Genomic DNA, 16,947 nt, shown 5'->3' with positions numbered 1-16,947 from the left:
GAACAAAAGAAGAGTGTCACAGAAACTGTAAGTGGTTACTCTGTTAGTCTCTATGCGTTATATTAACGGATTTAAATGCACTATTGTTGTAAATACCACACGGATGCTGTGATCAGCTTAAAACTACATTTCCCATAAGTGAATGCTGCATGTAGTAAAGGAAGACAGTGCCGACAACCGTCATACATGCCGAAATACTGTTGATCGTTGCCAGTCACCAATGCTTGTCACCTTCAGAGTAACTTGCCAACATGTCTCTGTTGGATGTGGTACAATGTAACATGGTAGCATCAACACTTGCCACAAAGTATCTCGAATTAAACGATGTAATCCCACGTCTCTGTGTTTGGAGGCATGTCAGTGGGCGTGCCCTGTATGATGTAGGCTAAATTACTTCCTGTTTAGGTGGATCGGCCAAGGCAAGTTTGTGTTTCATTGTAGGCTAGACAACTAACTGGTTAGTATTTGTTTGAGGAAATCTACTTATAATACGTTACAATTCAAATGAAGGATAAATGTAGGCCTATATGTGTGTTTGTGTACATACCAGTGTCTATATATCTTCTATATTGAACTAATAAGTTGATTGTGTGTTAATCAGACCATGGCTACTGAAGAAAGTTCCTTAGTGACAGAACAGACTGAGTCCAAAGTCCTGCCTGACTCTACCTACCCTCCATGTGATGATGCAACAGTATGTAACAAAGATGAAATGAAACGAGGTAAGTGACTTGGTTAGCCTGTGTAAGGTTAGATTGAAATCAGTGAAGAGCTGTTGAAGGGAGTAATGTGTGAATGTTTTACCTGATCTGTTGGTGGGTAAATAAGTGGATGCATAATTGTGATTTTCTTAAAATGTCTTTGAAATGACAGGGCAGTGGTAGCCCTGGGAACTAGGCCTATTCCAGAAAGCGTGTTTTGTTAATTTTGTTAGTTGTTTGTTAGTAATCTGAGTTTGAGTTAAGGGAAATTCCAGGTTCCCCAGAATTCCAGTTAGAAAACTCAAACTTTGGGTCCTTTACCACGGTATTGTCTCTGTTAACATGCTTCTTGGCAGCTGTCTAAAAAATTCTAGGCTATTTTAGTTTCAAAATGATTGTAGGTTTTTAGATTAAGGTTAATATTCAGCATCTCACAATCCTCCCTGGGAGTAGCCTAGGTTATGGAAATTAATTTGCCTTTGCGTCAGACTGATAGAGGAGAAAATGACAACCATCTGTCCAATAACAGGTCAGTAAGAGGGAGGAGATATAGAGAAACTTTTGTTAAAGGAAACCTGCTTCTGTCGTCTCTGATTATTCAATAGGCCACCTGATATTGCTACATATAAACATTTACATCCTTCATTAACTTTCAGCTAAGGCAACATATTAGACACAATCTCCAAATAAGAGGGATGCAAAGCCTTCCATAAGCAGGGTGTTGGTGAAAGTGAAACAGAAGATGCAGAGTAGACACAGGAATCTCTGTGGAAGGGTGATTTGCCAACAAAAACTGTAGTCTAGCCTACTAATATTTGCCTATTTGTATATTTTTAACGTACTATGTTGCTGCACCTGGTAATGAGATAGTAGCCTGTTCATTTTAAATCAGCCTGTTTTTAATGGGCCATTAGCTTATAGCCTAGGTCAGGGGTTCCCAAACTTTTCAACCTGCGATCCCCAAAATATCATTGCCAGAGACTGGCAATCCCCACTATCCTCGGATGTGACTGAAAAAATAAAATAAAATGTATGTAGGCCATACACACTAGGCTTATCCTACACTGGCTTAACGACAACAAAAAAGAACAGAGAAGCCTGTTATGATTTTCCATATAGAAATTTACTTTATGATTAAAGCAGAATACCTCAGTCAAAATAATATCCATGTAACATGAGTGCACAGTATTGCTGTCATGTGTAAACTTAACTTTGAAACTTACTTACTTTCATTTCCATTTTAACAGAAGAATATCTCAGTCAGGGTAATATCCACAAACTGTTGTGAACATACATTGTTGCTGCACAAATTTACATTTTGGCAACTATGTTACAGTGTTAATCTCATCTAATGAGATGGATCCTCATGCATGCTATGCGCGGAACAGCAAGTCCACTCTTGGTTTAATTGTAGAGACGGCCACACGAAGATCATCCTCCACATTTAGACGCGATCTGTATTTATTTTAAATATATGTCAGTGCAGAGAAAGTCTTTTCGCACAGGTATGTGGAGCCTCAGCAAGAATTCAGCAAGTGTCTTGGAATTAGTGAATGGTGATTTTATCCAGTTTACTGGAGACGTAAAGAGACCTGACACCTGCAAATGATGCTGTCGTTAATCTGTCGTAATCACCTCAGGAGAAAGATCTATAGTTATATTTTAATTTGAACCATGTTTCATAATTTTTACAATTATGGCAGAATTGTTCTGTATTTTATTTTTTCCAAATGAATTTGATTTATGGGAATCATTTTGCGACCCACTCCTCGACCTCCCGCGACCCCCACTTTGGGAACTTCTGGCCTAGATGGAAAAAGTGATGACATAGGCTCTGTTTGACTCGCTGCCTCCCTGCCTTAATAGACATACTGTATAAAGTTGTTTGCAGGCGGCACATATATCAAACCAGACGCTGTAAGATTGTACAGTAATTTGTGCGCTTTGTTTTGGTTTTTTTTGTTTGTAAACTCAGTGTCTTGCTATACTGTTATTGTATTTCATGTATTTTAATTAGTGTGTGTCATGCACATTGAGTCCAAAGCAAATGCCTTGTTAGCAAATGCCCCAGTTAGATATGTATGAAAACACATCAAATAAGCCATGGAGACAGTATGTTTTATTGATCAAGCACTCCAAAGCTTACACCGGTGTACGCTATAGCCCAAAACACTTCCCAACTTTCCTCTCGAAGGAAAGTCGAGGGGGTAGGTGGACAGTTGGTAAATTTTCTTGTGTAAGGACCCTGTGCAAGCTAAGGTTTTGTGCTGTTTTGAACAATTTTACTGGTTAAAAATGCTATTTGGAAAGTGTTTGGCTCATGGCCCTCAGCTAATCCACTGTTTGCAATTTTGGGCTATAGTGTATGTCGATGCAAGCTCTGTAGTGCTTGATCAACAAAACTATACTGTCTCCATGGCTTATTTGATGTGTCTTCATGCAGAAAAAGAGCTTTGGGTCAATTTTTGCCAGAGTTACACTTTAGAGGCACGCTAAGCGACACTAGGTATACTTCGGTTGACGTACAAACATAATAGAGAGCTCGCTCACTACTCCCTCTCCCTCCCTCCAGTGCAATTAAAACTCTTCTAAACGCACATCTTGTCGGTGATTGGCAGGGACAGTTTGTTATGTTTTTATGGTCCAGGTTGGACCAGGTTGTTTTTGTTGCCGATTTTGGAGCCTGGGCTGTCCACAGAGGCCGCAATCTGTTACAGTGTATTCAGGGCACAGGCATAGCGGATGGTAAGATGATGTTTGTACGTGATAAAAATGTTTTAGCTTAGAAACCATGTTACATCGCTTAGAGCACATTTAAAAGGCAGACGTTTTTTACTGTTTCGAACAGAGCCATAGACTGGCTATTTTGGTTTTGTGTTGATGACCCTTGCATCTTGCTTACAAATTAGATCTGAGTTTTGCCAAGAATTTGACCATGATACATTGGTTACAGCTCAATATATTGCAGTGTATTTCAATACTGAGCAAAAGGCAATATATTGTGATTTTCTAAATCTAATTTTAGAAAAACTTATTATAAATAAGACACCATCATAATGAAAGTGAAAAAAGGTTTAGGCTACTTTAGACAAACAATATCTGTATAATGAACCATTGCAAAACTACAGCCCTTTGCATTTTCAGGTCATTTTAAGCATCATGGTGAACAATGCTTTTTGTTCAACTTGCAACATTATTGGCTCTTTTGGTATTTCACACACATTAGTGAAACTAAATAGAAGCACATATTCCTGTTGAATAAAAAAATCCAATCAGATCAGGCGTATCTTATGTAATTTCCCCTCTACAAAGCTCTGAAATGGTTGTAAATTCATTATGTGAAAATACATTGACACACATTCATCAGATTTTTTTCCACTCATATAGGCCTATGGACTATATAAGGTTATTTGCATGCATTAACTTTGGTTGTTAACAGATTTTTTTACATTTTACCATATATCATTCTGTATGTGAGGACCATCTGTCCAAAAATTTGGGCTTGTTGCTGAGTTTCCTTATTGAGATATGATTTTGGGAAAATATTGTCTATTAATCCACTGAATTTGAATTTGGACCTGCAGTACCACTTTGCACCACATGTGGTGCTCTTTTAATACAATGGAAGTCAATAGAAGAGTAAGAGTCACTTGTTTGTCACCTGTCAGCCACTGGTTGATTTGTCACGGAATGACCCATTATGTTTTAATATATTTTATGTTTATGTTTGTTATTTTCAGTTTGGATATAGAAATGTTGTGTGTTGAACAAATTATTAAATATTTGGTTAAACTAAATCAAATTACAACCTCTCTTGGTTTTTAGATTGATGCTTTTTGTCATCAGATCAGTTCTCACCACTATGGAGGCTTGGTGTAGAGGCCACAGTCACATGCTATAATGCCTTTGGTGCCCTAAAGGCACATTTTTGCAATGGCTCAAGAGGGAAAGTCATGATCCGAAACACTGGGACTATTAGTAGTGAGTGGCCAGAGAGGTTTTCTGCCCCAGCCTATAATGAGTATCTGTGCCAAGTTGATTCCTTAAAACAAGCAGAATACCCAATGCACATGCAGGTGGTTTTCAAGTCTAAGCTTAATCATTTTATTTTTAAACTGTAACATGGATGACCGTTTTTACCCACCCAAATTAATAGAAGTCTTATCCAGGACTTCAAACATTATTTTGAGTTCTAATTGATAGATTTTTACCAGTCCATTCCAAACAACAAGCACAGGTCTGTACAATGCTTTCCAGATTACCCACACAACAGAACCTTCAAATCCTGCCCTTACAGAAGAGATCAATGAATAGCCGTAACAAGTTACCCATTGTAGTGACTTGGAAACAGTTCAACATGAGGAAATCACTTCAAATCAAATAATACATTTATCAAGAAGTTATTAATATAACAGGACAAGGCTCACAGAACTTAAACTTTAGTCAAGTCATGCCCTCAAGGATGTTTATTGGTAATTGATTCCCTGGAAATATAGGTTGGCATTGAAGTGAACTTTCACAGCTTATTGCACACGACTAAACTAAAAGAGCACTCAGAGAATGTAGTCTCTTCCAAAGCAAAACAAAACAAAAAAATTGTTGAGAAATTAACAAGCTGCAGCCAGCTACTGTATAACACTCACAGAAGAGTTAAATTAATAACAAGTTCCATGTTGTAGTGACTTGGAAACTTGTCAACAAATGTGACAATGAAAAATGAAAGAACAATAAATCAATAAGATGCTGTTATGACATGACAAGCTACACAGCATGTCAAGTTAATCCTCTTCCAAGGTGAAATAACTTTCCAAGAGGAATAAACTGCAGTTGTTTGCACTTCACTGGAAGAGTGACGTGATAATGCAACTTCCAAAATGATGTTCTTGGGTAGGCCTAGATTGAATTATCAAAACCAAACCAAGATTTTGTCAGCAATTTCTTTTGAGAATACGTGGTCAGCATCACAGAATTTCTTTATACTTCTTAAGGAAGAAAATCCTCACTGACCACTCACGTCTACTAATTTACTTGTCAGTATTTAAAACAGATGACTTTCCCTCCTGATCCATTGTAAAAACAGGCCTAGCTTACCACAGGTGCAGGACATCATAATTTATGCAGTGGTGACAGCTGACAGATTCCACAGCAGAAGTTGAATATGGTTGATGCATTATGAAAAACGTGTCTCATGTATGAATTGCATTAAATATTTCTAATAGAAAAAAAAATATATTTTTGATTTAGCCACAACATGCAATTTTTTTATTTTCAAGTATTTGTTTTAGAACTGAAAGACAAATAAACACAGACCCAGCCATGCCCATTGCCTCAAAAGTGTTGGATAGAAAATAGAAAATAATGTTTCATAAAAAGGAATTCCATTTTCATTTCATATATTCAAGATGGCGCTACAGCTCTGTGTGTTTCTCGTTACCATGTTACAACACAGCCCTGTTTTCATCATTAGATGTTCAGTGTACTTCAGAGACGCGACAGACACATTTATAACCCACATTTACTCTCTTAGTAGTACTAATGGGGATGATATTGTCATACAGATTGTTATTTTGGTAATTTATGTTTGACAATCTTTCACTGCTGATAGATTGTGCCAGACAGGAAGAGGCGGGCGCAACTCTCTGCCAGCACTTCCTGCGAGGCAGGTGCCACTTTGGAGACAGGTGTCACCACTCTCACAGGTGTGTATCCACCTCCTGGCAGCACTGTAGTAATCATCAGCATGACCGGCGCCGTCATCATTCCTGCTGCACAGCAGAGAGAGTCATTTATTTGCACTGCAGGGTAGATGTTGTATTCCATGCGTCCATCTTCTATCTTTTATTGCAGCATGCCTTCTTCTGACACTGTTGACATGCCCGAGGAAGACCTGGAATGTTGGGATGACTCAGAGAAAGAGAAGAACAAAAAGAAGAGGAAAAAAATATCTAAGTCACAAAAGAAACTGACAGAGTCAGAGAACACTGGTAAGACTATGCAGTGGTGTTTTCACCTTCTGCATTTTCACATTCCTGTAGGCCTACTCCCTCACCTCAGCGCTCTCTTTTCCCTCCCTCTGAAGAGCCAGAAAAGAAGCCTCGAATGCGCACAGCTGATGATGTTATCAACAGAATCCGCTGGGACTCAGCGATAAACTCTGCTGATTTCGTGGTGGGCCACATAGACCGCTTCCTTGGAGTGCTAGAAAGGCCGTTTGATGAGTTTGCGTGGGACACATCTGTGTCAGACTGCGACTACTCCGAGGAGCTGGCCCTCCCCAGACACAGGATCCAGTACTTCACCTACCGGGGGCAGCGTGTGTGGGATCGAGATAACAGGACTGACCGAGTCTTTGGCTCAACAGGACAAACTGTAATGCCCCCTTTTGGTGGTGAAGCCCAACAACAAGGTGAGTGGACGATACAGGTGAGATCAAAAAGATGAAACGGAAGATGTAATGGAGAGCACGATTCCAAAAGAGAACATATATATATATATATATATATATATATATATATATTATTACTTATTGCATTTGTTACAATGAAGCAGATGTACCATATTATAATTCTCATTATTATTATAATTATTATTGTTGTTTAAGTTATAATTGGTGAAAATCAACCAACTGAACTGTGTCCAACATAAATACATAATGTTTGAATATGCCTTAATCTGGGCCATAGTTTTTCCACCAAGCAATTTAATATATTATAGTACGTACATTGCACAGCCTGAAAATAGCAGTTTTAAAATTCTTTTCAATGTTATGATCTTTCTAGCAGAAGATATGAGACAACAAGCCGAAAACAATCTGGATGCAGCAACAACTGAAGAACAACAACAGATGTCACACAGGGAACATGAAGAGAGTAGTGAAAATACCACAGAATCGTCAACGATGGAACAGGAGCACACAAGAACCAGAGATGACAGCATATGTGGGCCAGATTTAGAAGTGAGCCCTTTTAAAGATCCAGGTGGTACTTCAGGAGGCAACCACCAAACAGGAAATGGAATCTCCTCAGATGAACCAGAGTCTGGTGAGGATCACACCTTATTACAGCAGCTGTCAATCTCCCAGAAAGACAGCGGCATTAAAGGTGACGCAGAGGAAGAATGGAAAGGTGACTGGGATGGAGAAGAAGGGAAAGAGCACCTGCAATGGGATGGTGTAACCCCACAACCTCCTATCAGGCAGACAAAGAAAACCATTCAGGTGCATACATATACATTCCTTCTTAAGTAGGGTTCAGACCAAAGATTCCTTATGAGACGAGACGAGACAAGCCGCGACGTTCTAAGACCTGGTGACTGCGACTCATCGTGTTTAATGCAGTCTCGCAGTCTCGTCGCGTCGGGAATCTTTGGTGTGAATTGGGCTTTAGAATCATTGAATCAGACTACTTTGCTCTGAGTTTTTTTTAATAGATGATTAATGAATCCTGTTTCTCATTCAGGTCGGTCCACCCAGAGTAGCCCCAGGTCCTCAGGAGCCGAGTCCAGAGCTCCAGGTGCCAAAGCCAGTGTCCCAGCCACCGAAACCTGGGCGGGTGAAATGCAGACCCACTCACTTCATCACCTTTCGGGTTGACTCCCCCGCTGTCCTCCACGCCTTCCAACGCCTTCAGGCCAAGGTGCTGGCCCACCTGCCCCAGTCGGAACGTCACTGGCACAGCCCTGCGAAGCTCCACGTCACCCTGTCCCTGCTGGTTCTCCCCGGACCAGCTGAAGTGTGTGCAGCGGCCGAGCTGCTCCGGACCGTCGTGAGGACGCTCCGCAAACCGCCCATATCTGTCACTTTCACTCCAAAGCTGAAACACTTTGCTGGGAAGGTTCTGCACTTAGTTCCCCAGCCTCTGTCTGACATCCAGACCCTGAACGCGCCCATTCAGAAGGCATTCAGACAGGAAGGCTGGTTGCATCGTGATTCCCGATGCCCCAACTATCATATGACCCTTGCTAAGGCAGAAGATGATCGACCATTTGAGAATGTGGGGGTAATCAAGCTGGGGAAGGACATCAACTTTGGGAAGTTGGAGGTACGGAAGCTTTACCTTTGCAGCGTTAAGTCACCTGAGACAGAGAATGGATTCTATGAAACAGTCTGTGCAGTTACCTTCCCGGAAATATAACAATGTAACAAAGTATGATAGGTTAAGACACTCCGTCCTAAGAAGAAATAAGAATGACCGCACATCTGATTATCTGCAGTTCGTGGCATCAACTTTATGGTTATGGTTATTTGGTTATTTATCTGTGGTGTACATGTAATTATCTGGTGGGAAATCACTTTGGCCATAACCGTCAGAGGTGGGAAAATCCAGTTTCAGTGAGTAAAAGTTCTACCACATACAGTATCAGTGCCAACCATTAATGTAATCCAGCTGATTCTAATTAGCACAACTCTTCAGCTAGAGCAGCTAATTGATGAGATCACCTGTGCTAAGTGCACAGGTAGAACCAAAACATGATCGGACTATTACCCACTGAAACTGGATTATTCCACCTCTGATATCCGTTGAGACCAGTAATGTAGAAAGGCATGTTAAAATCTCTTTTTTTTCAGATATCTCTATGAAACACAAGTAAATATTTAAAGTCACTTTGCATAATTGTATACATTTATAATCTTTCGGAACTGCCCATAGGTTTTGATAGTAAAATATGTATGACATGAAATGGTATGAATCTACAACGAGGCATTTCAAATGTGTTTTACTGGCATTAAAGTTAAGCCCCTTTACAAGTCACATTTCGAGCCCCTGTGTATACTTCTTTTCTTGAAATGTTTGTTGGAAAAATGACTTTAAATGCTAGAATGCTTTTGCTTTGTAAGAGCAGGTGCTCTGAGCATCTGCTGTGCTGTCTCTGTGCAGCATTTGTGCAGGAGACTCTTATACTGAGGGCTATTTCCCTCAGCAACTCTTGCATACATAATATAATTTTCCCCTCCTTTCCCTTTCCTCTGAGATACACGCACACTATACATATGAGTCAGTGTGCATTCGCTCTCTCTCTCTCTCTCTCTTTCTCTCCCCTCCCCCTCACTCTCTGCCAGTGACACAGAAAAACTACCCCCCCCCCCCCCCGTGTAGCGCATTCATGCCCCCCTCCCTCATCTCCCATGGCACACAAACACCCAGCTCTCGCTCTCCCTCCCTTGCCTTGCTTTGTTTTTATTGTATTTTTTTAAATCCCTCTTTCTCGGCCAGACCATTCGGCCAGTGAAAGAGAAAGCATCCCTCTGTCCCCTTTTCACAAAAGAAACCACTTGCACTCAGTCAATTTGCTCCATTCATACAGTGTTTTTAAGAAGTAATATTTTGCAGTTGGGAATGATCCACAAAGAGGTTTTGTCTACGAAATAATTGTGAGTTGTTTCTTTTGCTGCCACCCTAATGCACTCTCTCGACTCTCGATCTCTTGCTTGTACTGAGTGATCACCAGCCTGCCTCCTCTCTACACTGTATCTGTGTTGCTTTCTCCCAGCCCCCTCCTCTCCCCCACCCACCCCTTTTCAGTCTCCATCCAAGTGTGTTCTTCTGCTCTCTGACTCTGTCTAAATATATATGTGCATATCTACCTCCCTCCATCTCTCTGAACCACAGCCAACTCAAGTCCTGGTCAGTGGCTGAAGTCTGAGGATACCCCCATTTTGCCCTCTTTTGCGATCTGGGGGGTTATCCAAAAGACAATATACAACATCGCTTTTATCTGATATTTTTGTTTTGTTTCTCGAAAAAAAAAATACTTCGTTTATTTGCATTGCTCTGCTTGGTTTTAGGTGGGCCAAAGCTCATCGCCAGCGGTGACCATTAAGGTTGAGGCTGTAGGGTGTGAAGTTCTTAATTGTAAGAGGCGCGGACCAGTGGAAGACCCCTGGATAACATCTCCTTCCTCACTGCACGAGACATGAAAGATGATGCCGATGATTAAGCTCGTTAGAGGAATAATGATCTGACAGTGCAATCGTGCCGATTCTTTTGCTGAAATTGATAGATGCGCTTCGGGAATTTCAGGAGCCCGTTCCCCTTCACTTAAAGAGTCTCCTGGGATCCTCCTCCGCGTTAATCCCTCTCCATCTCTCCAAGTGCCACTCCGAACAGGAAAAATCCACAAGAGCGAGAACACTGTGTATTTTCTACACCAGCGCGACGTTTTGATTCTCACATTTTTGGTTCTCTCTCTCTCTTTTTGAGTTGGACAGCCTCTGATTCATGATGATTTTCTTCAGCGGACAACCCGCCTTAATTGTCAGCACTATATTCCAGTGATTTACGAATAAGTCGCGAGAAACTGAGAAGAGGAATTCAAATAGGGATTCCAAAAGTGCACAGTTCAAGGTTAGTCAACACCTACGTTATTTATAGTTTTGCCACATGCAAGCTATGTGATGAACGGTATGTTATCCATAATTAATTAGCCAGCCTTGTATGTGAATGCCTGTGGTTGTGTTATGCCTTGTAGAATTTCAAAACGGTGTCCGTGAAGAATGAAATGCAATTTGTTGATTGAAATGTAGTTTTGGCCATGGTGTAAGCTATGCAGACGTTTATTTTAGTCTATTTAGAGATGTAGCCTACAGTGTCCTCCCTTTGCAAGTGCATGGCTATGGTATTGGTTATGGGATGTATTTGATGACACTGGGATTGCTGTTTGAATGGCAAAATCATTTTGTTGGCGCGTAATGGACCGTGATTATCCAGGTCTTTAATCTGTATTAGTTGTAAAATTATCCATTGAGTAACCCATTGCACTTTGCTCCTAAACTCGCCCGAATTCAGTGACATTTTAACCTGGTCTTGCTACAGTAGTTAAAAGATAAAAAAAAGAATGGCCTTTTATCTTCTTGTCAGCATAGATATGAACGAACCTGCATAATAATCCGGGCGTCAATATGCAAATAACATACGAATGCAGCCTTTGAATCATTGAGATGTCTCCTATGGCTGAAAAAATGAAAGTAATTTGTCATGCAGTGTGAGAAAACGATGGTTAAATCTTAATGAAGATGAAATAACTGTGACAGTTGGAATTATGTCTCATTTTTTAGGATGTTCCTCATCAATGTCCTAGATATATTATATGGTAGACATTGGCTTGTCATTGATGTTGGCTTCCCAGTGTTTTAATATTACATGAATTCATGCAGCAGGTTCACAATTGCTCAAAATGGGAAGGTATTCATATTTGTAACCCTGTAATCTATCTGTGACTAAATAGTTTACACATCACGTCCATCACGTGAGACCCCCCCAACTCACAATTGTTTGCCTCTCATGTTATGCAATGATAGCCATCCAAATAACGAGCTGCCAGGAGACATCACATCAAGTCCAGCTTTACCATCTCCCCTGACTGCTTAACAACAGCTTTGAGGGTCCCGCCTCCACAAGGGGTTGAGTAGCCTAGAAATGAGTCACTCAGTCCGTTTAATGTTGCCTAATTGCTGTTTTAATGTTTCATTAAATGTAATTGGATGGTAGTGTGTTGTTTTTGCCTTTATGACAAGGCCTGCCCTTGCTTGTACTTTATAATGTCACACAATCCAGAAGTAATAAATCATTTGAGAATTGAGCAATTATACAGACTAGATCAATCAGTATATTCAGCGTGCCAATTATTGCTGAACACGTGCATCGATTGAAAGGTGGCAGGTGATAACTTTAGAGGAGCTGTTTGATTTAGAGTGACCTTTGGGTGTGTCCTTACACCTTTATCAGGTTAGATTCTGATACTGTTCTAACAGCGTCCTCTGTCTCTTTGGACGGATTTCCCTGGGGCGGGTATAGCCACAGTTCCATACATCATGTGGAGCTGACACTTCTGGCAAAACTTTTTGTGTTTGGTGAAATGTTCCATATTGTTTGGTGGTTGCTGTGTTCAGATCTCTGCATGATCTCTGCGTGAACTCTGACCTTACCACCTGGTGGTTGTTATTACTTCACATGAAAGGTCTCCCATATGGACATCTGCTTGGGAGAGTAATGCAAGTAATGCAATGGGTTTCTTAACCATACCCCCCTCCAAAAACACACACACACACACACACACACACACATATTTTTATGGAGCCATGCTTATGTTCTCAGTGTGAACATAATTCTTTTGATTGGAAAGGCCAAATATGGCCATTGATTGAAGGAAATGCATACACTCTATACACGTGCTATATAGAACCACGCAGGCTTTAAAGAACCCTTAGGGGCTCCTTTGATTAATCCTTAAAATTGGTTTAAAGAACCATTTAGGGGTGTCATATGAGGCATGCAATAGAACCATTTTTGGTTCTACAGTATATGTCACCGTTTTTCTAAGAGTGTACATCTGTGATTGTGTTACTGCTACATGCCATGGTTGGGCTCAGTTTACTGGTCAGGTCTGATAGATGTGCAAGAGTTCAGACTGTCCATTAACAGTGAGTGGTCACTCAGGGCTATAGATCTGGACATTCCTGGTTTGATGAATGGTCTGGCCAGTTCCGCAGTTGTCTTGAGGCCTGTGGTCTTAAACAGTCCCATCCTGATCTCTTAATCTGCACCATCACCCTCATCTCAGCTAGCCTGCCTCCTCCCGTCATTGTAATGAAAATCTCAGTTTTATCAACCGACCATCCCATGCCCCTGTATTAACCTACTTTTCATTCTCTGTCGCTCTCTCATTCTCTCTATCTGTCTGCATCCATGGAATCATTGTTTTCCACAGCCAAAAGGGATTTCGTTTTTTTGTGTCAATTAATGTTATTCTCTGATGTAATTCACATAATTGTCTGGATTTGTGATCACGAATCATGACCATGAATGTTGAAATATTTGGAATATCAAATCTCTCTCTTCCCTTTTGTCTCTTCCTTTCAATCTCTCCCCCCATATGTTTAGATTTGGGGTGGTTACCAGGGATTTAAGTCGTCATGGCAACCGTCCCCAGCTACACCCCATCAATATGGGTCCGGGTGTGTCATGCCCTTCCTCGTCTGGACCTCACCATGCAGATGCGGGATAATTCCTTCACACCAGACAGCTGGGAGTACCAACAGGTAAGATGGCTCTCCCCCTCCACTCACCTCCCTCGGCATTTCTCTAGCCAGTAATATTGAGGGAAATGCATTAGGAACGTTCCAGCAACCTCAAACCTTAATGCTTAATAGGAAGTTCACTTTGGACTGACACACACACACACACACACACACACACACACACACTCACTCACTCACTCACTCACTCACTCACTCACTCACTCAGACAAAGTGCCTCATATCTTAGTCTATCAATATAGTGGCCAAAATGGATATTATGATGGTTATGGTTTCCCCTCATTTTACAAGCCTCAGCCAAAATGTAAAAGCCATTGCACTTCTCTAATCACGTAATCATTTCTTGTCATGATTTTGTCATTATAGAATGAGGATGGGTTATACATCTAGCTCTCTTTGATTATTATTTCTCATCTGTGTGATATGTGAAAATGCATGCCTTCTCTGTGCGTGTTAGGCTAATGTTGCAAATTCTGACGAGGGATCTGCCAGTGTTACAGCCGAAGGACTGAAAACACAACAGTTTCATAGATTAATTGAATTTCACGTTTCATATCTCGCCTTGTTGGATGCGGCACGCTTTGAACTGCGGAGGCATCAAATGCACAGCCGCCACATTCGCACTGACTTCGGGGCAGACGCTGTCATGGCTGTAATTACCATGCAATGTCTTCGCCGCAGAAATGAGGCAGAGCATCTTTAAGACCCCCCCTCTCTGCAGAGCCCTGCGCGCGCTGAACGCTCCCCTGCTGCGGAGGAGGATGAGATTCCCACAGTACATTATCTACAGAGTGCAGCTCCAGAGGAGCAAACAGAGGAGCATGTCCACTCGCCCAGGAGAGGGGAGCTTGAAAGGGAGAGAGGGGGAGAGAGAGAGAGAGAGAGAGAGCGAGAGAGAGGGAGAGGGAGGGAGAGGGAGAGAGAGAGGGAGAGAGGGAGAGAGGGAGAGAGGGAGAGAGGGAGAGTGCAAGTGACTACAGGAATGGAAGAGCAGAGAAGAAGAGAGCAAAGAGGAAGCAAGAAAAAGCGGAGAGTGGGGGAGCGAGAGAGACAGAGAGCGAGAGAGTAAGAGAGAGAGAAAGAGGTAGCGAGAGAGAGAGAGAGAAAGAGGTAGAGAGAGAGTGGCAGTGAATGTATTTAAGTAGGTCAGAGATTATTAATAGAGATCCAGTGGCGTGGATAGAAAGAGAGAGAGAGAGAGAGAGAGAGCGAGAGAGGGAGAGAGTGAGGGAGAGAGTGGAGTGGGAGGGAGGCAGGCAGGGCAGGGGATGACTGTGGTGAGGAGACTGCAGGCGAGAGGGAATGTGGGGAAAAGGGGATGGAGGAGGAGGAGGAGGAGGAGGGGAGAAGAAAAAGGCTGCAGAGGGATAAGGTAGAGAGGAGAGTGAGCGAGCGGGAGATGGGCTGGGGTAATGTGACAGATGGCAGGGATAATATTGCAGATATGGACTGTATGGGCGCATCCTTGGTGTATAATCATTGAGCATGATTGACAGCGCAAAGTCTAAAGTGGGCATTTTAATTGCATGTCAGCCCCCACATACTGGCTGCATGGAATGTTCCAAGCCATCATCAGTTACCTGCCAACACAGAGGCAGCAAAAATCCCCTCAGTTGCATACGGGCTATACAGCTGAGTGGGATGTCGGCCCCTAACTGATCCTGCTGCTTCCCCCAGTGCTGCTCCAGTCTGGGATGACATTATCCAGGATCATATCTCATTCCTCCAGATGTCCAGTGTCATTCAATATTTTACACAGTTGTCTTTGTGAAAATTGATGATTCTCTCTCTCTCTTTCTCTTCTCTCTCTCCTCTCTCTCTCTCTCTCTTGCTCTCTCTCCCTCTCTTTCTCTCCTCTCTCCTCTCTTCTCTCTCTCTCCTCTCTAACTCCCCACTCCTCCCTCCCTGCCCTGGCTTTGTCTTGTAGACGCTGCTTGTCCTCTCCAGCTTCTCTGCCATCGCCCTCATCCTCTCGCTCCTCGTCGTCCTCTCCTTCCTCATTCACTACTGCTGCTGTCACCGCGGTGACTCGGGCAATGCCTCCGACGAAGAGGAGGAAGATGATGATGCTAGTGGTGGTCATGGATACAGTGGGAGAAAGGGAAGGGGCATCTGTTGTGTCACATGGGTTTCGGTGGCAGCGGTCACCCTTTGCTGGTAATAATGACCAATATTACATCACACACCATTAAGACGTTGCATTAGACCAATAATGTGTCATCCCTTGATGGGTTTCAAATCTCTAGAAAGCTGGACCTCTCTTATCCAGTGTAGATGTGCTTTACTATAGGAGGAGATTATTACATTTACATTACATTATTCATTCAGCAGACGCTCTTATCCAAAGTCACTTACAGTACATATGTCAGTAGTTTTACAAGGGCCTTTTGTGGTGTTGAGCAACTGGGGTTAAGTGCCTTGCTCAAGGGCACAATGGTGGAAGCTAAGTATTGAACGCCCAACTTTACAGACTACTGCAGTCTAGCCCAGCTACTTAGCGGCTTTGCCACCACCGCCCTATTATCATAGATATTGCTCCTCAAATGGGCAATACTCTGCCGTTTGTATCAGCAGTGTAGGCCCGGTCAACTTGTAGCAGGAGCGAAGTCGTTTGCATGTTACCCATTGGGCCGTTAAGAAATCTGCTGAATCAACCATGGTATAAATGTAAGTGTGACCTGATTACTTCTTCTGAACGCAATGGAGTGGGACGTTGGTAAGCACCTCTGACACTGCGATGCTGTGCATTGTTATGGGCACTGGCAGGCAGTTGAAGCGTACAACTATGAACCTTATTCACCCCCAGCCGCCATCTTTCCCTTAGGTAATGCGAGACCTCTGTTCAGCAGCTGTTTGCCGTATCGTTTCACGCCATGTCTTCATTCACTGTCTGACCTAATCTGTTGTTTTTATCACGTGGTCGGACAATGACTAGAAATTGGCCTGACCATGAGTAATGATGGGAGGCTTTTGTGGCGAGCGCTCAGACATGTCACCATCACTTCCTTTTCCACAAAATGGAGTCAGCTGCCCAGAGTCACGGGACGACGAGCCAACTGTGGGAATTCCACTGTTCTCCCACTGCCCATCCTTTTGTTTGGGCTTGAATTCTGCAGTGTTCCCTGCCTCTCACACGCATGACTTACATAATGACTTTACTGGTGCACTTCATCAAAGACATTAATTGTGCCCCCAAAAGAGCGATGCAGATTC

At 42.3% G+C, this 16,947-nt stretch overlaps 2 protein-coding genes across 5 annotated transcripts in view; both read left to right on the top strand.

The window, feature by feature from the left end:
• The first annotated feature begins 3 nt into the window (after positions 1 to 3).
• Positions 4 to 9,451, top strand: leng9 (leukocyte receptor cluster (LRC) member 9). Of its 3 annotated transcripts, none has more exons than XM_062539454.1 (7): positions 4 to 27; positions 602 to 722; positions 6,307 to 6,400; positions 6,549 to 6,685; positions 6,781 to 7,107; positions 7,481 to 7,917; positions 8,159 to 9,451. In XM_062539454.1, the coding sequence occupies exons 2-7, from the start codon at positions 605 to 607 to the stop codon at positions 8,831 to 8,833; spliced, it is 1,788 nt and encodes a 595-aa protein (XP_062395438.1). In that variant the 5' UTR covers positions 4 to 27; positions 602 to 604; the 3' UTR covers positions 8,834 to 9,451. The 3 variants fall into 3 exon arrangements, with proteins under 3 accessions (XP_062395438.1, XP_062395439.1, XP_062395437.1); XM_062539455.1 differs by lacking the exon at positions 4 to 27 and adding an exon at positions 413 to 457 and having other exon boundaries at positions 7,484 to 7,917; XM_062539453.1 differs by lacking the exon at positions 4 to 27 and adding an exon at positions 414 to 457.
• An 853-nt stretch (positions 9,452 to 10,304) lies between these two features.
• Positions 10,305 to 16,947, top strand: part of ttyh1 (tweety family member 1) — a 17,088-nt gene continuing 10,445 nt past the window's right edge. For both annotated transcript variants that reach the window (XM_062539452.1, XM_062539451.1), the window contains exons 1-3: positions 10,305 to 11,044; positions 13,580 to 13,737; positions 15,662 to 15,891. In XM_062539452.1, coding sequence (XP_062395436.1) covers positions 13,612 to 13,737; positions 15,662 to 15,891 — 356 coding nt within the window. In that variant the 5' untranslated portion in view covers positions 10,305 to 11,044; positions 13,580 to 13,611. The remainder of the gene's footprint in view (positions 11,045 to 13,579; positions 13,738 to 15,661; positions 15,892 to 16,947) is intronic.

The sequence above is a fragment of the Sardina pilchardus genome, chromosome 6 (assembly GCF_963854185.1).
Source record: "Sardina pilchardus chromosome 6, fSarPil1.1, whole genome shotgun sequence".
Lineage (NCBI taxonomy): Eukaryota > Metazoa > Chordata > Actinopteri > Clupeiformes > Clupeidae > Sardina > Sardina pilchardus.
This window is presented reverse-complemented; position numbering and strand designations above follow the sequence as displayed.